The sequence below is a fragment of the Eurytemora carolleeae genome, unplaced genomic scaffold (genome assembly GCF_000591075.1).
Source record: "Eurytemora carolleeae unplaced genomic scaffold, Eaff_2.0 scaffold1309, whole genome shotgun sequence".
In the NCBI taxonomy this organism is placed as follows: Eukaryota; Metazoa; Arthropoda; class Copepoda; order Calanoida; family Temoridae; genus Eurytemora; species Eurytemora carolleeae.
This window is the reverse complement of record NW_019397203.1, coordinates 1-23,102: the sequence shown is the minus strand read 5'-3', so window position 1 is coordinate 23,102 and position 23,102 is coordinate 1. Positions and strand designations below refer to the sequence as shown.

General features: G+C 34.1%; 2 protein-coding genes across 2 annotated transcripts; one reads left to right on the top strand and one right to left on the bottom strand.

Moving 5' to 3' along the window:
- LOC111712707 (6-phosphofructo-2-kinase/fructose-2,6-bisphosphatase) lies at positions 1-11,659 on the top strand. Its single transcript, XM_023487400.1, has 10 exons — positions 1-104; positions 3,275-3,366; positions 6,425-6,554; positions 7,426-7,501; positions 8,753-8,909; positions 9,136-9,195; positions 9,571-9,702; positions 10,097-10,197; positions 10,951-11,100; positions 11,301-11,659. The coding sequence occupies exons 4-10, from the start codon at positions 7,458-7,460 to the stop codon at positions 11,371-11,373; spliced, it is 717 nt and encodes a 238-aa protein (XP_023343168.1). The 5' UTR covers positions 1-104; positions 3,275-3,366; positions 6,425-6,554; positions 7,426-7,457; the 3' UTR covers positions 11,374-11,659.
- A 462-nt stretch (positions 11,660-12,121) lies between these two features.
- On the bottom strand, positions 12,122-22,625 carry LOC111712706 (retinoblastoma-like protein 1). Its single transcript, XM_023487399.1, has 14 exons — positions 22,520-22,625; positions 20,772-20,912; positions 20,011-20,453; positions 19,276-19,750; positions 19,105-19,165; positions 18,346-18,639; positions 16,510-16,637; positions 16,255-16,365; positions 15,975-16,103; positions 14,805-15,129; positions 14,389-14,517; positions 13,464-13,710; positions 12,761-12,984; positions 12,122-12,475 (listed from the first exon to the last, which is right to left on the bottom strand). Exons 1-14 carry the CDS (start codon positions 22,585-22,587, stop codon positions 12,302-12,304), a joined length of 2,949 nt encoding a protein of 982 aa, XP_023343167.1. The 5' UTR covers positions 22,588-22,625; the 3' UTR covers positions 12,122-12,301.
- Between the last annotated feature and the right edge of the window lie 477 nt (positions 22,626-23,102).

Here is a 23,102-nt window from a genome sequence, read left to right as displayed (position 1 = left end):
CGAGTACCCTAGAGAACAGACAAGGGTTTAAAGAAACCAGTTGTCTAACTAGTCGGCAGAAATAATCCTTCTCATCCAGCAAACCTTCTCGTCTTATTCCTTGGGTGAGTTAAATATATTTCTTGAGAATAGAGATATATAGAGTATGACCTATTTGTCTCTGAATGAATGTACTGTATAACCTTTGAGATTTAGATTCAGCATACATTTTCCTCAATTATTTGGTCTTATTTGGTTATTCACTCACTGACTATGCCTATAAAAGGATTTATTAACATAAACTAGTTCTCTAGGGAGTGCCCAAAACTAGTCTTTTGAATAGAATTAAATATCGGTTGAGTATAAATATTTTAAATCAACCCTTCAAATTACATTAAATAGCGTTTTGTGTGGATGTGAGAAATTTTAGATTACATTTATAATACCATAGCAAAGTAATGATAACCCAAAGTGCTCAATTAAAAAGCATCTTTCACTAAAACTATGTCTCGTCCTAACTTAACATTTATAAATGTTCATCTATCAGCTGATTTTTTTCTTTTTCAAAATTAAAGCAATTATAGTTGAAAAAAAGACTAGATTAGTCGTGTGATAAATATCATGTTATTTTTTAAACATTCATATATTTCAGTTTCTAACAAAACAATGTTAAAAAGGGTTTTTACAAATTAAGTTGTTTTCTTTCATGTTTTAATAGCTATCTAGTCCGCTATATGGCGAGGGAGGGAACCCCCGGACGCCATGAGCCTCCGCTATGCAGACATGAGCCTCCCAAAGTTGCTAGGCAGACCAAGCCTCCACTTTGCAGAAATGAGCATGCGCAACACATCAAAATGTGCCTGTGTAATACAGGAGGTTTTTTTAAACTTGTGTTTTAAGTTTAAATAAAAGATTTTTTTTGAAAATTTTAGACATAGTGGCATGAGAGGCTTCTCTAAGATGAGAAGTATTTATTAATTATCATAAATAGTGCCTACTTATGACTGATAAAGTGGTATCTAAAATTTTAAACATTTTTTACACGAAAAATTTAGATAAAAAAATTGAATTTCATTTCATCTTTTATAATCTTTATTTTAGCGATACCTTTTTTTGAAGTTCAAATTAAATCTAAAAAATTTGTATTTATTATTTAAATCTTAACATTTTTCAAAAAAAGTGTATTGTTTAAATCAAAGATTACAACAAAACAAACCAAGTTTACTCTAGAAATATTTCTTTAAATATCTTCCTTTCTCCGTAAGAAATGTTTATAGTTTTAATATAAATCTTATAAACCACTTTATGAGTCCATATATGTTTCGAATCACAACAATCAATAAACAACTTTAATCTTTAGTAAAATTCTTATGCCACTACGTCAAAAAAAAATGTTAAATGTTTTCATCACTCATAAAAACCAAGATTTAAAAATAGCTGTGCTGTATGGTGGAGGCATAGCGTAGGCTTTGTCTGTGTAGTTCAGGCTCAGTCTGCCTAGCGAATCTGGGAGGCTCGATGTCTGCATAGCAGAGGCTCATGGCGTCCGGGGGTTCCCTCCCTAATATGGCCTTAGCAACATCAACACTACATCCACTTTAAAAAACTGTTCTATAATTTAATTTTTATTTATTAAATTGTTCGTTTAATTCAGTACAGGGGGGGGGCAGGGTTTAGACTTTTTTAACGTTCCATAGAATGGATTCTCTCTCCCCCCCCCTCCTGGAAACCATTTTCAATCTTAGTTTTCGGCCCACTGATTTGGCGTTCAATACATTTACTTATTAATCATATCAAATATCCGTTATTTGTCCTTTCTCTGTATAAACAAACATGAACCTTGGACCTTTGTTCTCAATTAATTCATTTCTTAGAATCTGAAGAACACATATAAATATTTAACAGTTCAATAAATCTCATTTTTATGTCAATGCAAGGGAGTGAAGAAAAAAATTCTTTTTTTTCAGATAAAATTTTTATTTTTATTTTATCTTTTTTTAAATTCCCGGTTTGGCAAATTTTTTATTTAAAAAAATTAGTTTAATCAAAAAGCCTTCAATTGTCGAAGCCTTGAGTTGCTAACTCGATGAAGTGTTCTGAGCTGTCTGAGCAGTGCTAAAATAAGAAACTGATTAAATCTAGAAAAATCCTAAAGATTTGCCTAGAAACAGAACCCTGTAACTTAGAGTGAGTAGACTAGACATTTAGGAGCTGGGGGCTTGGCACAATAGGCTCATTCATAGAGTTTAAACTTTACAGAGGGGGCAGATCAGTTAGTCTTATTCATAGATTATATACTTTACAGATGGGGCAGAGAATATAGTCTCATTTATAGAGTTAAACTTTACAGAGGGGGCAGATCATAAAGTCTCATTCATAGATTATATACTTCACAGAGGGGGCGCAGCTCATCTAGTCTTAACAATAGATTTAATACTTTACAGAGGGGGCAGAGCATAAAGTCTCAATAATAGATTAAATACTTTACAGAGGGGGCCGAGAATATTGTCTCAATAATAGATTAAATACTTTACATAGGGGGCATAGCATAATGTCTCATTCATAGATTATATACTTTACAGAGGGGGCAGATCATATAGTCTCAATAATAGATTAAATACTTTACAGAGGGGGCAGATTATATAACCTCATTCAAAGATTATATACTTTACAGAGGGGGCAGCTCATTTAGTCTCATTCATAGATTATATACTTTACAGCGGGGGCAGATCATTTAGTCTCATTCATAGATTATATACTTTACAGAGGGGGCAGCTTCTTTAGTCTCATTCATAGATCATATACTTTATTGCCAGATTAGAATGTAGTCTATGATCAAACTAGACCTGACATTCTCCGTCTGTGATGAATGTAGTCTATGATCTGACATTCTCCGTCTGTGATGAATGAAGTCTATGATCTGACTTGACCTAATGTTCACCTTCTGTGATTGATGCAGTCTATGATAAATGTGCACCGTCTTTGATTAATGTAGCCTATGATCAAACTAGACCTGATATTCTCTGTCGGTGATAAATAAATCCTACTATCAAACTAGACTTAATGTGCACCGTCTTTGATTAGTATAGTCTATGATCAAACTAGACCTAATGTGCACCGACTGTGATGAATTTAGTCTATGAACAAACTAGACCTGATATTCTCTGTCTGTAATTAATGTAGTCTATGATCAATCTCTACCTAATGTGATCCATCCGTGATGAATGTAAACGATGATCGTGTCATGTTCTGATTTTTCTGGTGACTTCTCTGAGTTCATCTTTAGAATCTTTAGTTCTTCGAAGTTTCCTGAACAGAAAGCATCTCTCCGGCTAAACTGAATTAAATGCATTAGAAGAAATCATACAATCCTCACGTATTTAAAAGGTGACCTGCTTGCCAAAATCTACTAGAGAATAATAATTTTTTTCAGGCAAACCAGAATTCAGGGGGGGCATTTAATGATGAAAAACGACCCAATTTGACAACACTTTCTTCTATAGAAACTCGCAATTTTTTATATTAACGTAGTTTTTTTTGAGAAATTGATTACTCACCATAAAATCTACTTTTCTAATGCCTATATGTTTGCATTCAGAAATTAATATTTTAAATTTCATCAGGTTATAAAGATATGGGATTTGGAAATTCGAGTTTGTGGCGAGTAATCAGTTCCTTTCTAATCTAGTTTTCTTTAATTGAGAAGAAAAAATTACTTCAGTTCTGAACTCAATAAAAAAAGCCGGCGACCTAGATCGTAATTTTATCATTTGTTTAAAGCATTAAATGATATTTCAGAATATCAAAGGTCAATTTCCACAAATTATAATGTGTCAAAAAATATTTCCAATGTGTTTGATTTTTTTAAACTGAAGAACTTTGACCTATACTTCATGTTCCAGAATGGTGGGATTCAACATACAAATATTATTCATATTTATTTTTGGTTCGACTCCAAGCACGAGATAATACAAATAAAAGATCACAATTTACTGTGCAGTTTGGACCCGCCTAACCAGAGTACGTTGTTTTAATTGGTTGGTCCATTTTAAGCGACTAAGAGTCGTAAATAAATAAAATAGCGGATGAAAACATTCTTTAGTGGTTGAAAGAAAATCCGTTTTGTTCGTTTTGGTTTAGCTGAAGAATTAAACAAATCATGGAAAGAAGTTGGAAGGAGAAGTTCTAATCTAAAAAATATTGGATCTGAATCTGTCTTAAATGAACTACTATTTACTGCGCTGATTAAAAACATCCTGCCATAATATTATCTTTTTTTTATTTTTAATCTTGCATTAATTAAAACAATTAGTAAAATAACAAACAAAAAGTTTTATAGGACTAGACCATCGGGCAAATCTTTAAAAAGAAATAATAAGAAAAACAGAAAAAAAAACTTCTTAGACAGAATGTTTTTCTTTCATGTCAGATATTTAGGATGGATATTTTCTTCAGTTTCAGATCGTGCATTGTTAATTTTAGTTTTCTCAAGCCTATTGTAGATAAACATACTAGCTCTCTAAGACTTCTGCCTAAATTCTGATGAAATGTTCCGCTTTTTTGCATTAAGTCAGTTTTCAAGCCAGCCCCATCTTGAGTTAAAGCTCAGTTTGTTATTCACCATGTGCAATGTTACACACATTTGAATCTCTACTTTGTATAAAAGTTTTTGAATTTAACTTTACCAGCATTTCCAAAGACCGACTTGGTCTTCAATCAAAACATACAGATATCAGAAAAAGTTCGCAGAGCCTAAACGGTATTCTTCTTATGCAAAAACACATATGTATGTAACATAAAATCCCCATAAATTGTAGAATCATAAGTCGGTAATGTTTTTAAATACAATCTTTTGCTTTGATTAAACTGAAGAAAAAAATCTTTGAATATCATTATCTTGTTTCAATTGTTGGACAACATTTTTTATTGTTTAATTAAACTATATTTTTTATTGGATAACTAAACTACATTATTTATTGGTTAACTAAACTACATTATTTATTGTTTAATTAAACTACGTTTTTTATTGTTTAATTAAACAACATTTTTTATTGGTTAACTAAACTATATTGTTTAATTAAACTACATTTTTTATTGGTTAACTAAACTACATTATTTATTGTTTAATTAAACTACGTTTTTTATTGTTTAATTAAAATACATTTTTTATTGGTTAACTAAACTACATTTTTATTGTTTAATTAAACTACATTTTTTATTGTTTAATTAAACTACATTTTTTATTGGTTAACTAAACTACATTATTTATTGTTTAATCAAACTACGTTTTTTATTGGTTAACTAAACTACATTTTTTAATGTTTAATTGAACTACGTTTTTTATTGTTTAATTAAACTACATTTTTTTCCTTAACTAAACTACATTTTTTATTATTTAATTAAACTACATTTTTTATTGTATAACTGAACTACATTTTTTATTGTTTAACTAAACTACATTTTTTTGCTTAACTAAACTACATTTTTTATTGTTTAACTAAACTACATTTTTTAATGTTTAACTAAACTACATTTTTTATTGTTTAACAAAACTACATTTTTATTTGTTGAACTAAATTACAATTTTTTTAGATTCAATCTAAATCAAATTTTTATCTTGTAATTATTTTTAGTTGTAATTAAATGTTAGAATTCGCCCCTCTTTCTAAATCTATCCCTGTACCCCCCTGACACCCCTCCCCCGGTTTAACCTTCAGCGTCCCTAGCCCAGCGCCAGCGGTCAGAACTCAGCTGATTTAAAATTAGTTTAGTAGAAGCAGCGTCTCTCTTTACCGCGCCACAACTCTTTGTACTTTCGGCATTTATTATTCACACCATTAAGAGCGGCTAACTGTTGAAAAAAGGGAAATTAATATTTATTTTTTCAACTTTTTCCAAGAATATTTTTAAGCAAAGAAGAAAAGAAAAGGTTTGAATAACGTATAGGAATAAAAAATGGAGGATTACTAAGGGGATTATGTAAATTATAGATTAGTAGTTACTATTTTAACATATTATAAGATAAACGGATTATTACGAACGGATTAAGATAGGATTATAAATGATAGATTATACATGATTTTCTGAACCTTATCTTTAACTCCGATATTGTGATGGGTAGAGACCTTGAACATGGAGGAGGAGAGGGGGGGGAGGGGGCCCTCGGAGGATGGGAAGTTTGAGTTATATAACCTCGTTTTATTTCTCCGAGGCTGCAACGCAAAACAGTGCTAAATGTGCTCCTGGGACAGTACTAATAAATACGAGACTCAAATTCGTGAGTTTTGGCATGCGTTCATACACGCATGCCATTAAACAGCATGCTGTAGCTTATATACATAAATATCAATGTAGACTGTAAACTGTTGTAAAGTTATAAAAACAAATGTTTTATTAAAACATTAATCAGTTGGGTTTAATATAAATAACACTTTTTAAATTGCAGATTTACCTGTAATGAGCATTGAGAGAATATCTGAGGTTACAGTGGATGTTTACATCTGATAGTGTACTGCAGATTGTACAGCTAGCGCGTACACAACATTCACATTTCAGTTCACATCATACAACAAAAGGTGAAGACAAAAAAATAATTTTGAGAGACTTTCTAACCATTTGATAAGTTTTCATGTCTTATTCACCACGGTACCCTACGAACCTTTTTTCTATACTTCTATGAGGAACATAGCGTCAATTTTCTATCTTAAAAAGTGTTAAATTCGGTTAATTTTTCTCCTTTATTCCTCCGTGCGTAAATCCTACACTCACTTCATAGAGGAATCACAATTGAAAATTGTTGATTTTCAAATGTAAAAACTTTAGGCTATCGTCATCATTGAGACAAAACATTGTAGGGTACCGTTGCGAATCAAGGTCACTTATTATTGTTTTAAATCAATAAATCAATGACATTGATCTAAAATTTGACCTTGTTTAAAAGATCTAGATTAATAAATAATTCATTTGTTGGATTTATATCTTTAGCTCGCTATGTTAGTCCATGGACATGAAATCTTAAACAAAAATTATTTTTTCTTCTTTTTTGCCTTGCTTCTTTTTTAGTCAAAGTTAGAAATGTAAATCTTTAGAAAAATAAGGTTTGATGCAATTAATCAGTTTCTGTCATTTAACGACTAAGACAAGCCTCAAACACAAAATTGTGTTTTTGTTTAATTGTGTGTCGCCATTTTTTTTAGTCTGTTAGCGTTCACAAATATTATTTAGAGTTTTTATTCCTAAATACTTGTGTGCATTATTGAGTTAAAAACTGAAAACCTTGGAGGTTAATTTAACTGTAGTGCATTTTATGGGCTAATTGTTTCAACATGTAGAAAGTAATCCTAGATTTGTTCAGTTTTCTACTGTAGTAGAGAGTAGAGAGTAATCCTAGATTTGTTCAGTTTTCTACTGCAGTAGAGAGTATAGAGTAATCCTAGATTTGTTCAGTTTTCTACTCTGAGTAAAGAAGAACGGTTAGGATGCCTCCTTGCTCATCAGAACTACTGGATAATCCCATTAATAGGTGAACATTTTACTTGTTAACTATAATTATACTTTTACGGTGGAATCCATAAAACTGTGAAATAGGAAGACGACGACCATTAGAATCAAGATATGGTTTGGAATAGTCCAAGAATCATTTCACTTAATAAGTTATTAATTTAAGATATATTTGTAAGGATAAACAAATTAAGGGATATAATTTTAATTGACTTTCCAATGAAGGAGTTACATGCCCAAATACAGCGGGATCCATGAAACCTATTTCTAGTATCATCAGGAAGATATCACTCTTTTTATATTGAATAAAGATTAATTTCTTAATTTCCTTCCTTGTTTTTGCAACATAAATCCTGGAGTAATTTCAATTGAGAAACTGCAATTTCCTTCCTTGTTTCTGCAACATAAATCTGGGAGTAATTTCAATCAAGAAACTGAAATTTCCTTCCTTATCTCTGCAACATAAATCTGGGAGTAATTTCAATTGAGAAACTGCATTGCTGAATTTCAATTTTAAGAGAGATAAACTAGAATGGTTCTTAAATTTTTGTCCAGGGAAATACGTGAATTTAAGCGGTATTGTTGTCGATCGAACATGTATTTCTTTAAATGTTCACTTTAAATTAAGTCAACAGTCTAGTCTCTTTAGGGCTTAATAGGCATTGGTGATAAAATTACGTCGACAGTCTCTTTAAGGCTTGATCAGCATTAATGGTAAATTACGTGGACAGTTTCTTTAAGACTTGATCAGCATTTATGGTAAATTACATCAACAGCCTCTTTAAGACTTGAGCAGCATTAATGGTAAATTACTTCAACATTCTCTTTAAGACTTGATCACCATTAATGGTAAATTACTTCAACAGTCTCTTTAAGGCTTGATCAGCATTAATGGAAATTACTTCAACAGTCTCTTTAAGACTTGATCAGCATTAATGGTAAATTACTTCAACAGTCTCTTTAAGACTTGATCAGCATTAATGGTAAATTACTTAAACAGTTTCTTTAAGGCTTGATCAGCATTAATGGTAAATTACGTGGACAGTTTCTTTAAGACTTGATCAGCATTAATGGTAAATTACTTCAACAGTCTCTTTAAGGCTTGATCAGCATTAATGGTAAATTACGAGGACAGTTTCTTTAAGATTTGATCAGCATTTATGGTAAATTACATCAACAGCCTCTTTAAGACTTGATCAGCATTAATGGTAAATTACGTCGACAGTCTCTTTAAGGCTTGATCGGTATTGATGGTTTACTGCTTCCTGTTTAGGGATAAGGTTCGAACCATCTACTTGAGTAGACATGGAGAGAGTGAGAACAATCTATTTGGACGGATCGGAGGAGACGCGGATCTATCCTCCAGAGGAGAGCAATATGCTCGAGCTCTAGGATACTATATCAATACACTTCCACAACCCTGTCATAAGGTAACAGAGCACGCCAAACTGAAGTAAATTATACGAATGACTGAAAGCCTCTATGTAGTTCATTGTGAGGGGGACATCATTCGGAACCCACAGTTTTCTAGAAACCATTCCCATTATGGATAGTTAGCAGACTTTCATTCTGAGAAAAAAGAAAAAAAACAACATTTAAAATGTTAAAATCTGCCTATTCATTTTTTACTACCTTAAAAAACAATATTTTGTTCAGGTGATAACCTCAAGACTACACAGGACTCAGCAAACAGCACAATATGTACAAGCACAAAAGGTGAGCTTTCATTTCATGAATAGTGATTTTTTTCTTGGCTTTCCAGGAGCAAAAGGTGATTGTAGATTAAAGGGAGTGTCTGGCTAGACATGGTAATTAAGCAAATTTTTGTAGAGTTGAGACCCATGAGACGTTTTTACTGCATTCTCAGCTCGACTACCATGTCTAGCTAAACACTCCTTTTAAAACGAAAATAAGAAAGTGATATTTCTGATGCAGTAGAACAGTATAAACTTCAGTGAGGGTGGGGGTAAGGATGAAAAAGAAATCGAAAAATAGCTTTGGTCAGGATAATAAAGTGGAAAAAGTCTTTTCCAAAGCAAACCTGGTACTTGGACCTTCTTAATTGTTCTAACCTTGTTGATGATTTTCTAGGAGATCAGACACGAGATCGATGAGATTAACTCCGGGGAGCATGATAACATGACATACGAGGATATAGCAGCAAACTTTCCAGTAGAGTTTGCTCTCAGAGACAGAGATAAACTCAACTATAGATATCCAAAGGTAAACCCTTCTCTGAGAATCCAGGGCAGAAACTACAGTTTTCGCTATTTTATGAGACCCTCTTTATTATTACAACTGAAATCCTTACACCCCTGTTAAAGAATCGATGTTGGATAAATATTTTTTTATCCAAAATTTGATATTCCCAGGCCGCCGGATTTCTATAAAGCAATTCAAAGAGCAAAACTGAGATTCTTGAAATTTTTTCCTGTCAAAGTTTTTCAAGGGTTCTGTTGAAAATCGTTGTTCCAGGGACAGCTAACGATATTTTCCAGGGGGGGGGGAGAATTGAGAGATTGCAAATTTGATTTCAGAAATTGAAATTTTTTTGACTAAATTTCCCACCGCCTCTGGTAGTTTAGTATTTGATCTTTTTAATTAAAAATATGACCAGGGAGAGAGTTATATGGATGTTGTAAAGAGGTTGAAACCTATGATGGCGGAACTAGAACTTGAAGATAATATTCTTATCATCTCTCATCAAGCAACTCTCAGGTATCAGGTTTCGGAACTTTGGATATTGATATTGATAATCTTGAACACTTTATCTCAGTATCCAATTAGTTTGTGATGATCAATGCTTGATAACTCAGTTGGAGTCGCAAGATTTTGGCTTCCTGGATCCGCAAAAATATACGGATCCGGATCCAAGGGGTAAAATATCAACCAAAAACTCAAAAAAAAAACTTTTTTACTCCTAAAACTAAAATCTGAACTTTTGAAAAAAAAAATATATTTTGTTAAAAAAATTCAGTAGATCTTAAAGAAATGACCTGGATCCGGATCCATTTTTTTCCATGCGGATCCAGGATCCGGATCCGCATCAAAATTAAATAGATCCTAAGCACTGCCTGTAGGGTATGCCTATCACGAGTAATCGAAGACGAATTAAATTAATCTGTAGATCTGCATAAGATGGAGAATAATGCTTGTTCCCAAGACTCCCAAAACAAAGGGGGATTTTAAATAAATAGTTCAAAAAGTTTAAAGAATTCAAATTTTTGATGGGGGTCTAAGAATTCGATTTGTTCGATAGGGGTTTAGGAATTCAAATTACTTTTTTATGGGCCGATGTATAGTAACAGAAACATTTAAACTTTTTAAAAATTCAGCATTTTGATTTAATTTTTAAGCGAATCACGCTCGATCACATCAAAATCATTCGTTATTATTATTATTCGCTGCTCCAGAAATTTTTCTTTTTTTATCAGTACAGTACAGTACAATACACACATCTAACTGGTTTAGATGTATGTTGACGTGTTTACTGGAAGGAAACCTGGCTGAACTACCATATCTCAAAATCCCTCTTCACACCATCATCAAGCTCACCATCTCCGACGCCGGGGTCTCCATGGAGTACCACAGAATACCGGTAGAATGCGTGGATACTTTCAGGTAGATTTTCTTACAGGCAATTCCCGCCTTTTTCACTTAAATGATAAATAATAATGACGACCTTTAACTCTTAAAGAGCATTATTTTTATTCAGCAAATATTTTTTTGCTAAATATCTTATAGCTTCTCAAAGCAAAAGTTTGTTAGACAACTCCTTAAACCAGTTCACTGTTCATCCTTTGATATTAATTTGTTTTCAGGCCTAAACCGGAGAATTGCGAGATATCTCGAAACCTGGCTGCAGCCTGCCAAACAGTTCCATTTCATCTCTAACCTTACACATTGTCCAGCCGTAGATTTATATTTTCTTGACCACCGTAATCTGACTTATGCAGCATTTTATTTTGTTAAACATTCGTAACAACAAATACCTTTCATGTGTAGGCTTTTCCTGTTAACAATATATTTATTACTTAGCTAGACGTATTGCGCTGAGTCTGTTAATTCGATGTTCTCTATATTATTGATCATGTTGATTTAAAACACTATAATTAGGCCATATGTCAATTGTAACTTATATATCTATTCTTGTAATGAAATATATTTTAATAAATTTGTATTCTTTTTTAAAATTTATTTGGATGTTTTTTTTTATAATTCGTTCTGCGAACTGTTCAGAATTTTTAAAGCAGTAGGTTTACATAACCTTGCAAACATTTAGGCTCCGACAAGCCGACATAAAAGTTTGTCAAACATCCAGAATTATATACCCGACTTCTTATTGTAATATGCCAAATTAAAAGATATTAACAAAAAATTGTGATCATTCGGAAAATTTGCCGCCTCGTACGAATATGCTACCCGACAAAAGACAAACTAATTGCGAACACTAGTCACTGCAGGTGTGCACGATTGCTGAATCACCATTCTTCTTCTAAAAATATTATACAAAACGAATTGAATTAGAAATAATAATTCTTCGACGGAAAAAGGAAAACTTTTCACTATAAAAAGGTATTCTTTTACGACCTATCAATCATTCACATTTGAAAGTACATCCTGTCACAAAAAGAGTGTCTACTAATGTTCTTAAATTTTTATTTTTAACATAAAAATAATGTTTACATACAGTTGTTTGTAAATATGTAGAAAAATAATCATTGGGTTCGAAATACCATAATTTTACATATAGTTTCAGTTATTAAGCGTTTTGTATGTTTCCTTGATAATAAATAAATTTTTCAAAATTTTGCAACCATTTTTATCTATCCCCCAGCATAATCTCCATCATGCGGGGTCTCGGTTGGGACGGATCATTGATGAGAAGTTTAGTTGCCGGTTCGTCCGTCTTATCGTCTCCTTCGTCCACAAGTAGACGTTTACCAACCTTACGTCCGCCTTCTTTCCGTACCATCTCGTTTATTGCGAGCAGATCCTAAAAGATAAAATTATAAATCTCATAAACGATTTCAATATAAACAACTAGCTTGAGAATACAGCTTTACCAAGAAACTAACCTTTCACTATAAAAGTCAACCCACTCAGCTAAGAATTTTTAAACCGAGCTAAGAACATTCCTGTGGTTCTACCGATTTGCCCAATCAAAATTTGAGGAAATTCGGTTAAGGAGTTTAGGACTTATCATCGGAAATACAAACAAACAGACAAGAATTTTCTATTATATACAGATATAACTATATAGCTATAAATATTTCTCCACCTTGGCAGGACTATTGCTGAAGCTGTAGGAGAGAGGTTTCATGGGAGAAGTGTAGGGAATATTCGAGTTTGGTTTCAAGGTTCGGATAAACAGAGAGTGGTTATCCGAAACCTTCCTGCAGGGGGAGGCAGGGTTAGCTCGGAGAACTGGTAGAGGAGAGAGGGGTGGTAGACTGGCTGGTCGTCTGAACCGTAGAGCAAACTCTTGCATCTTCTCCATATATACTAAACAAAATCATATTATTATATTAATAAACATTCTCACAGTTAAATTTGTCAAGATGGAGATATTGTTCTTGGGAATATAGACGTAATTTCAATCGATCATCATGTCTAATTTACAACGATACGTTTTAAACCTTGGTCTGGTCGAGAATGAGTTTATCAAGGAGACAGAGATGTAATTGATTTTTAACTAGAAAATAAATGACAGTAAAGGAGACTGCAAATTGAACACTATCCAAGATGAGAATGCGACGATACGTTCCTTACTATTTTCTCCGATATAGGATTAAAGAAAACTATTGTAGTTAATGGGAAAAGTTACTATTTAAATGAAGTTACTTAAAGTTGATTCTACAGTCCGTTTATGGTAATTCTTGATTAATACAATCATTATTATTTGCCCCCCACCCCCGCCTCCCATCAAACAGAAAGAGTGAATGCAAAAAAATCAACGATTGTCCAGAGAAATCCAATGTTACCTGTATTATAAAATTTGATGAGATCTCCCCGTTCTACTCCGTCCGTCCCAACAGTACTCGTATTCGCCATCCTAGTCGGAGTAGGCGGTGGTTGGTTCATCTCAACCCTCTGCTCCAGGTCCTGTACAGACTCTGTACAGGAGGATTTGAGAAGGACAGATCTGTAAACGTGGCTAGCAGCTTGAGGTTGGTTTCTATAGTGTTGCATTATGTCTGTGAAGTTCTTGTCATTACCCCGACCAGAAACCTTAAAAATAATTTTTAAAAATTAATCCAAGTGGTTGAACTGATCATTAATATACATGTTGATAGTCATAAATGAAATAAGTTCCAGTCCTTAGGACACGGATCCGAATCCGAAAAAATTTGCGGATCCAAGGATCCGGGCCCAAATGTTAATATATCCATCAAATTGTCTCACAACACACAGTTCAGCTTGAACTAATGAGATATCATTAAAACTTTCCTAATCATCAAATTTTAAAGCAAAACTACATAATAGTAGGCCAAAAAATGAGAAAATTAATTTTGAAAATTAGTTTACTACAGGAGCTCGATCCGAATCAAAATTAAATGGATCCTAATTTAGGAAGAAACCTTTCAAATCAATGAAAAATAACTTTTAAATTGGTATCAATTATTTCTTGTAAGAATATAAATATTTGAATTGAACATTGAAAATGAACACTGTACATTTTACAATCACATAAAAGATATGAATGAAATTAAAGAACTGAAAAGTGTCAATAAAAATTACAAATATGTGAATTGTTTGCATTAAGAAAAAGGCAGACATATCACAAAATGTACGTTTTGGCGATATCTTTCAAAATGTCAAAAGAAAATAACATATTTTCCTTCCAGAACACTGTGTCATAAAATCAACTTGACAAATTATGCTTTATAAGAATGTTGAAGAACCTACCTTACAGACGATATAAAGACTGCACATGATCAGCTGGTCCAGGTGTCGATCCTTCATCAATGTAGTATGAGTCATCAGTGTATACTCCAGACAGGTCCAGATCCGTCGCCGTAATTCTTCGTCCACCAACTAAAAATTATGAACTCACACATCTTATAAATATTTTGGATTTATGTCTTACAGAAAATAAATGTGATAAGAATTCCATCTAGAATATCATAATTTCACCAAACCTGTTATTCAGAGTTTATCTTTTTTTTAATTGATTTTTTTGCTTTCGTTACCCCCATAGGGTATCTATGGATTCCCTCCACAAATTCAACAAGTTTGGTTTAGCCGTTTGGCCAGGTATGGCTGACATATAAATATATAATCAAAGAGCTTTACTATGTAGAAGATGGCGAAATATCATTTACCTGCATAGAGTTGCAGAGAGTCTCCAAACGAAGGTTTGCAAGGTTATACACCTTTCTCATAAATAAACTCAGGGAGCCTGTTCTTTTAGATTTACCGGACGGAGCTCCAGGTTTAGCAGAACCAGGCGCAGGGACGGATACTAACGGTTTCTTCATGGGAGAGTAGACTATAGATCTATGAGTCGAGGATGGAGAGGATACAGAGATAGACGAGTGTTGGATACCACTGGAGGAAGGTATTACACTGAGTACGGCTTGAATAGTGTCGGAGCCACCAGAGAAGAGCTGCCTTCGGGCAAGCGCAGTAACAACTGGGGACTTAAACCTAAATATAATTCAATTCAATTTGTATTTCTGTTAAACTGATTTAATGGAGTGAATAAAAGAGAGATGCAAACTTTATGGGGAAATATGATTACTTGCAGTAAGTATCTACTCTCTATGTATTACAAAACCCAAGGAGAATTGAATAGAAGGAGGGGGCGATAGGGTTTCCGTACACTTTGCTGTGACGTTTTTGGACTGCTGAAGAACTAGTTTTTGCGTAACATTTATTACGCAAAAACTAGTTCTTCAGCAGTCCAAAAACGTCACAGCAAAGTATACGGAAACCCTATCGCCCCCTCCTTCCATTCAATATCTCCTTGACAATACCTATCTCCTTTAAAGAAGACTGTATAGTGAAGGATCTATATATTACCTATCTCCCGTAAGAGGAGACCGTATAGTGAAGGATCTATATATTACCTAGCTCCTGTAAGAGGAGACCGTATAGTGAAGGATCTATATATTACCTATCTCCTGTAGGAGGAGGCAGTACAGTGAAGGATCTATATATTACTTATCTCCTGTAAGAGGAGACCGTATAGTGAAGGATCTATATATTACCTATCTCCTGTAAGAGGAGACCGTATAGTGAAGGATCTATATATTACCTATCTCCTGTAAGGGGAGACTGTAAAGTGAAGTATCTATATATTACCTATCTCCTGTAAGAGGAGACAGTACAGTGAAGGATCTATATATTACCTATCTCCTGTAAGGGGAGACTGTATAGTGAAGGATCTATATATTACCCATCTCTTGTAAGAGGACACCGTATAGTGAAGGATCTATATATTACCTATCTCCTGTAAGGGGAGACCGTTTAGTGAAGGATCTATATATTACCTATCTCCTGTAAGAGGAGACCGTATAGTGAAGGATCTATGATGCGAAAGGGGGGATTGGCCTAGTGCAGAGCTATCCTGAAGAGGAAGAGATACGTCTTCACAACTTGGAACTCCAAATTCACTTAATCTTAAAAAATATAATTAGGACTCCTTTCACAAAAATAAATATCAAAAAATAAAACATTTTATATATTCGTGCTTGTTTGCAAAAATCTCCTAAAAATATTGAAACCAAAAAACTACTTAATTAAGCCAACCCAGGGAGTTAGCAATTTCACCTGATTGCGTCCCAGATAGGAGACGATGAAATCCAAGCTCTTGATTCTAGAATCTGTTCCTCTATCCGCTGAAGGTGTTTAACAACATCCCTGGCAAGTCCATCTTCAGACCTGGAGATAAATATCAGAAAATGAAACAATATAGTGGAAGAAAAAGGGTTGGGGCATGAAATAGAAAGTGAACACTTAGCAAGGCGGAAAATCCTGATTAAAAATACCCCTAACGGAGCCCGGATATACGTAAAGTATGCTAACCTGATAATTATCTCAATAACCTTGTAAAACTGATATCCCTCTAGCTGGAAGGTGTCAAGGATCCAAGGGAAGGTTCGCTGACTGTTGTAAGAAAATATCACAATCTCAAGACAAGCAGTGAATAGAACCTAAACACATTGGTTTAATATAACACGGAGTTAAAAGATCCCGAACACATGAAATTTATAAATAGAGTGACAGAACCTTAACGCTAAGCTAATATACACGGAGTAAACAGAACTGGATCAGAGAAAATATACAAGGAGTAAACAGAACTTGACAGGGAAAATATACACGGAGTAAACAGAACTTGAACAGGGAAAATAAACACGAAGTAAACAGAACTTGAACAGGGAAAACATACAAGGAGAACATACAAGGAGTAAACAGAACTTGACAGGGAAAACATACACGGAGTAAACAGAACTTGAACAGGGAAAATATACACGGAGTAAACAGAACTTAAACAGGGAAAATATACAAGGAGGAAACAAGGAGTAAACAGAACTGGAACAGGGAAAATATACACGGAGTAAACAGAACTTAAACAGGGAAAATATACAAGGAGGAAACATAACTTGACAGGGAAAATATACACGGAGTAAACAGAACTTGAACAGGGATAATATACACGGAGTAAACAGAACTTGAACAGGGATAATATACACGGAGTAAACAGAACTTGAACAGGGATAATATACACGGAGTTAACAGAACTTGAACAGGGAAAATATACACGGAGTAAACAGAACTTAAACAGGGAAAATATACAAGGAGGAAACAGAACTTGACAGGGAAAATATACACGGAGTAAACAGAACTTGGACAATGATAATATACACGGAGTAAACAGAACTTGAACAGGGATAATAAACACGGAGTAAATAGAACTTGAACAGGGAAAATTTACACGGAGTTAACAGAACTTGAACAGGGAAAATATACACGGAGTAAACAGAACTTGACAGGGAAAATTTACACGGAGTAAACAGAACTTGAACAGAGAAAATATACACGGAGTAAACAGAACTTTAACAGAGATAATATACACGGAGTAAACAGAACTTTAACAGAGATAATATACAAGGAGTAAACAGAACTGGAACAGGGAAAATATACACGGAGTAAATAGAACTTGAACAGAGATAATATACACGGAGTAAACAGAACTTGAACAGAGATAATACACACGGAGAAGACAGCAACTTAAACAGAGCAAATATACACGGAGTAAACAGAACTTAAAAAGGAATAATATAAACGGTAGAACTTGAACAGAGAATATTAACAAAGCTACTTTCCGTGTTAAATTTTTGAGCCTTAAAACTGAACCGTGAGATATAAAATTTAAATAAAAACAATGGGGAAAAATTAAAATTGGACATCAGCTGGCAAGATTCTTCTGTCCCTTTTTTCATTTTAATTTACCCAGGGGTGTATATTTTCTGAAAAATCATCCCCCCCTGTTTAGAAAATTATTTCTTCCCCAGAAGTTAGGCAATAGGCATATTTGCGCTGAGCAAAAATATTATTTAGGGTTTTAATCGTTGATTAGGGAAAATAAATTTTTGGAATAAAAAGTATGAAAAAGTATGAAATAGTATGCAAAAGTATGCAAAAGTATGAAAAAGTATGAAAAAGTATGAAAAAGTATGAAAAAACTTGCCTTCTCATATCCAATTTTTCATTTGTCCCCCAGATCTTCAAAATAATTCTTAAAAACAGTGCTTCGGATCCGGATCCGTTGGATCCATAAATTTATCTTATTTTCCGTTTAAATCTTATATTTCCCCCATATTTTCGAACCTTCTTTTAAACATCATTGCCAGATATTACCTGATGGAATGCGTCCTGCTCCAGGAGCATAGCAATAGATTTAGAAGTTTTCTGCTCCGAGGTTAGAACCTTCTCCAGGATCCTGTAGTATAGAACCTCTCCCAACCTCAACCTCATGGCAGCAAAGCTAGCATGACTCCCGGGATGATTATCGGAGGGTGCAGTATACCTCTCCGTAAACTTGACTCCGAGAGCTCGAATCTTGTCTTGAATTTGCTCCGCGATCTTGGGACTACACTTGTTAAACAAATTCAACAGTTCAGCTCCGGGTTCATTTTTCCGGCCAGCAATCATCTTAACAGAAATATGATGATCATAAAGTTGATTTATACAACTAAAAGTAGAATAAAAATTGTTATCGAGAACTGACGGATAAGTTCTTTTAAAAACAAATTGATTCTTCAAAGGCTTTAAGGGACCGTAGACTGTGTCTCTCCGTTGAAAACTGACATGTCTGATTCACAACGACACCCTAAAAGATTTTGTTTGATAACAAATTTCATGATTTATCCATTTTCTTATTGAAAATTTAGTGGTTTCTCTTTTTCTAAAAAGCCACTTCCGAATTTCTTCTTCTGAAAAAAACTAAACACTTTTCCAGCTTGAAGAACATTTTCCACCTTGCTGATCAGAGGTTTCTAAGGTAACTATGTGAATCAGGCAGGAGGGTAATTTGGGCTTTACAGATTAAACAAAAGTATAAATTTTAAAGATATAATTTTGCGAGGACAATTTGAGAAGTAGAAAAATAAAAATTACCTTATTCAATTTAGATACAAGGTATGTGGCCTGACTAATAGGTGTAGATAACTGCTGTTCTCTAAAATAATAGTTTTCATAAATAAACATTATTAAATAAAACTTTCAGGACGATATAACGTGTTCTTAATTTAATATAATTTAAAAAATATTTTATTATTTAGTGCCAACCTTGCTCTGAGATAATGTCTACCGGAAAGAGGTGTACTCGGAATCAGACTAGCTCCGCTAAACTCGTCATAAAGGTTCCGCCTTGCCACACCTAGTTTATCAGCCAGGGCGGAGTCTTTAATCCCTCCTCCGATCCCTTTCGTCGGAGTCCCTATTTCTGTATTTGCCTCCTCACCGACAAAGACCCTCTCGTCGTACTCCCCGATATTGAGGACGTAGACCTCGTACTCCTTTCTGATGTTCTTGAGGTTCCCCTCGAACACTTCCTTGTCCAGGATACCAGCAAGGTTCTCCTCGTCTCCACGCAGGATCTTCTCGTCAAACATTTTCTTGATGTAGGGTTTCCAGTAGTGCTCCCGGATAGACTTAACCTCGCTCAGTATACCCTCGTGCTCAGAGCACAGTTTCTCCAGGATACAAGGTACACCAGGAGCATCTTCTTCTACCTTCACCTGAAGGAGATCGTTTCTCTGGTCTAGAGGAAAAATTAAACATTGAAAACCAAACAAATCTGGATTAGAATTATAATTACAATAAAGGACATGTTAAGTACAAACCAGAATTGATTAGCAATCAAAGACGAAAATTCTTCTGTTTGTTTGAAAAAAGTATGTTAAAAAGTAGTTTTAATGAAACTAATAATATTCGTACGTCATAAATAAATTTATTGCATCATAGAACTAATTAACCCTTTATGTTTTTTTTTTAAAATTATCTTTTGATGTTTAAACATTCCTATGACAGCGTTTGCGTGTATATAATCTATACAGGAAAGGAGTAGGTGGTAACTATTCACCAAATCATCTGATATTCCAGAGAACTCAGACTTCACTTGAACAAATAGAGTCCAACAAAAATCAAAAATGTCCGTCGTGGTGCAGGGTCCGCGCTTTTGCTTTCTTGAGGTTTTTACGCGCGGCGGGTTAAGCGCAGGATCCTTGAAAAGATGTAAAAATATTGGTTGAAACTTCTTAAAAATAACATGACTGACGACAAAGTTTCTGTTTAGTTTCTCAATCTTCTTGACGAAGGTTTCGTTTAAATTGTTCATATCGGCCCACTTCTTGGCCTTGTCGAAGAACTGTATGAGGGCTAAGGAACAGTTTCTCAAAAGACGGGTTAGAGAAACTCCGTTTCCAATTACAGTGCTCTGTTTACCAACGGTTGGAACAGAAGATCTGAAAAATAACATTATGAATTAAAATAACATAAAATAACATTAGAAAGAGAAAAAAGATGAATAAATCTCTTAACCCCCACCCCGTATTATATCATTTCTTTTATATCTTAATATATATTTCATAATAGTTCACTTAATAAAATAAATTATAGAAATTTTTACTAATTCAAATGCTGGCAAAACTTAAGATAAAAAATAAAAATTTGTGGGTAAAACGAATCAAATTATTAATAACTTTAGATAATATCTGCTACAGTCACATCTACTAATGTCTACGAATCTTTAAAAACATCATTTTGATAAATAAAATATTTACTTTCTGCATGCGTCATAAAGAGCACAAGCTAGCCAATGAAGTTGGTTTCCCTCTAAGGTGTAAATTTGACGGGTATGAAGGTAAGCTTTCCAGGCCAACTCCTTGGTTTCCTCGTCCATATTCAGCTCAGCACACAGGGTCCTGAACAATGAACATTATATAAAAATAAAATCAAGAACTTAGCTCCAGCGTTTGGGATGAAATTAATTTTATCCCAGATCCACATAGAAATACAATGGATCCGGATCCAGGCAGGGGTAATTCCATTTACTACGCCCAAGTGTTGATTGATTGATATTAGGGCAGAAATTAACCACGTTTTTTTGTAAACAACCTGAGGTATGATGTCAAAGTGTATAAAAAAAAGTCCAAACTGAAGAATGTATACTGCAAGAGTGTTCATTTTTTTATAAATTTATCTCTATTATTGATTACTGATTTTTAAACTTTTCAACCCTTTTCTGAAGTGTGGTATACGTACACCAAATAAAACTTGTCATGGTATATTTTCATGCCCCTAAAATGTTTTCTCTGCCCAGATCCCATTGGGTCCGTCCTAGTTTACGATTTTTGGACCCCCACCCTCCTATCAATTTTGTTCACAACCATTAATTTAGAGTTATTTTTGTATTTTTAATTTCTTTCCGGGCCGAGTGCTGCGGCTAGAACAGACAGGAGGCCGAGTTACCAATGATATTATATGAACCCCTGAAAGTACCACTAAAAAGAGAACAGTTCAGATTTAGGTTTTGAAAACAAAAATTTGTTCATAGAAGCTAGGTTGAGTATTTTGATCCAAAGGATAGGGTTCCTAAGCACTGCTTATTTCTAGTACCAGTACTTAGCCTTAAAGATGTCAGTAAAATTCTGTAAACTTCTACTTGACTTGAGTCTTGACAAAAGCGTTTCACAAAGGTTTTTTTGAACATTTAAATCCGACAATTCAACATCTCTTGAAAAATTAAAGGGTATACATTTAACAAATTTCGGTCTGGGTTGAACCTCTTTAGTTCCCGAGTTTTGTTTCTGCCATGAAAATTGATGAGAAAAAAAGGTAAATTAAGGGTGGGTCGACGGGGGATATATTAAACGTAAACAAAACAGGGGTTCGTCCTACTGAACGATTTTTGGACCCCCATAGGTGTAGATAACTGCTGTTCTCTAAAATAATAGTTTTCATAAATAAACATTATTAAATAAAACTTTCAGGACGATATAACGTGTTCTTAATTTAATATAATTTAAAAAATATTTTATTATTTAGTGCCAACCTTGCTCTGAGATAATGTCTACCGGAAAGAGGTGTACTCGGAATCAGACTAGCTCCGCTAAACTCGTCATAAAGGTTCCGCCTTGCCACACCTAGTTTATCAGCCAGGGCGGAGTCTTTAATCCCTCCTCCGATCCCTTTCGTCGGAGTCCCTATTTCTGTATTTGCCTCCTCACCGACAAAGACCCTCTCGTCGTACTCCCCGATATTGAGGACGTAGACCTCGTACTCCTTTCTGATGTTCTTGAGGTTCCCCTCGAACACTTCCTTGTCCAGGATACCAGCAAGGTTCTCCTCGTCTCCACGCAGGATCTTCTCGTCAAACATTTTCTTGATGTAGGGTTTCCAGTAGTNTATACTAGGAATATACCGAGGGGGGGGCTGGGGGTACAAAAATCGTTCTTTAGGAAATTACCCAAAACAGGAAGGGGTCCGCAAATCTATTGTTAGGACTGATTTCATTATAAAATGTATAAACCTGTAATCCTCTTCTACGCTGTCTGTATTCGTCATAGTGAAAATTTTGTTTACTTCTGAAAAACGCATAAATAATGTATTGAATGGGCAGAATTGTCAAGTAGAATTCGTTAAAATAACTTTAAGTGTTCGAAAAAAGAAAGTTTGAAAATGAATCCATTTAAAGATGATGAAAAGGCAAGTTCTTCATGATAATATCATTCTTTCAAAAATACTGTCCAGCAAGTTTTAACACGATACATCAATATAGTCACATCACACTTCATAGATTTAGCTGTTTTCACTTTTTCGTCAACAAATCAATGTGTCTACGTGTTGAACGAACTGTACGTTTTATATTTAAATTTATTTTTAAATCTACGGAGTTAAAACCCCGAAATGTAAGAGTACACTGAGCTACGCGGATTAGGTCACGTGACTCCATTGGCGGGAATCTGTTGTTCACTACAGGTACTCTCCGGTCTAGTCGTCTTTTATCATGTTAGTTTTTAATTTTAATCAGAGATAGATGGTGGATCCGCATTTGAACTACTGCCGTTTGAACTATGGTACGTTTGAACTATTGTTCGTTTGAACTATTGTTC

Bases quoted from the DNA above. Each gene is read 5' to 3' on its own strand.
- LOC111712706 (XM_023487399.1), bottom strand. From the start codon at position 22,587: ATGCGTTTTTCAGAAGTAAACAAAATTTTCACTATGACGAATACAGAC. The intron at 19,166-19,275 runs GTTGGCACTAAA...CTATTATTTTAG, and splicing joins AGACATTATCTCAGAGCAAG to AGAACAGCAGTTATCTACAC. The intron at 16,366-16,509 runs GTTAGCATACTT...ATTTATCTCCAG, and splicing joins GTTATTGAGATAATTATCAG to GTCTGAAGATGGACTTGCCA.
- LOC111712707 (XM_023487400.1), top strand. From the start codon at position 7,458: ATGCCTCCTTGCTCATCAGAACTACTGGATAATCCCATTAATAG. The intron at 10,198-10,950 runs GTATCAGGTTTC...TAACTGGTTTAG, and splicing joins TCTCATCAAGCAACTCTCAG to ATGTATGTTGACGTGTTTAC. The intron at 11,101-11,300 runs GTAGATTTTCTT...ATTTGTTTTCAG, and splicing joins GAATGCGTGGATACTTTCAG to GCCTAAACCGGAGAATTGCG.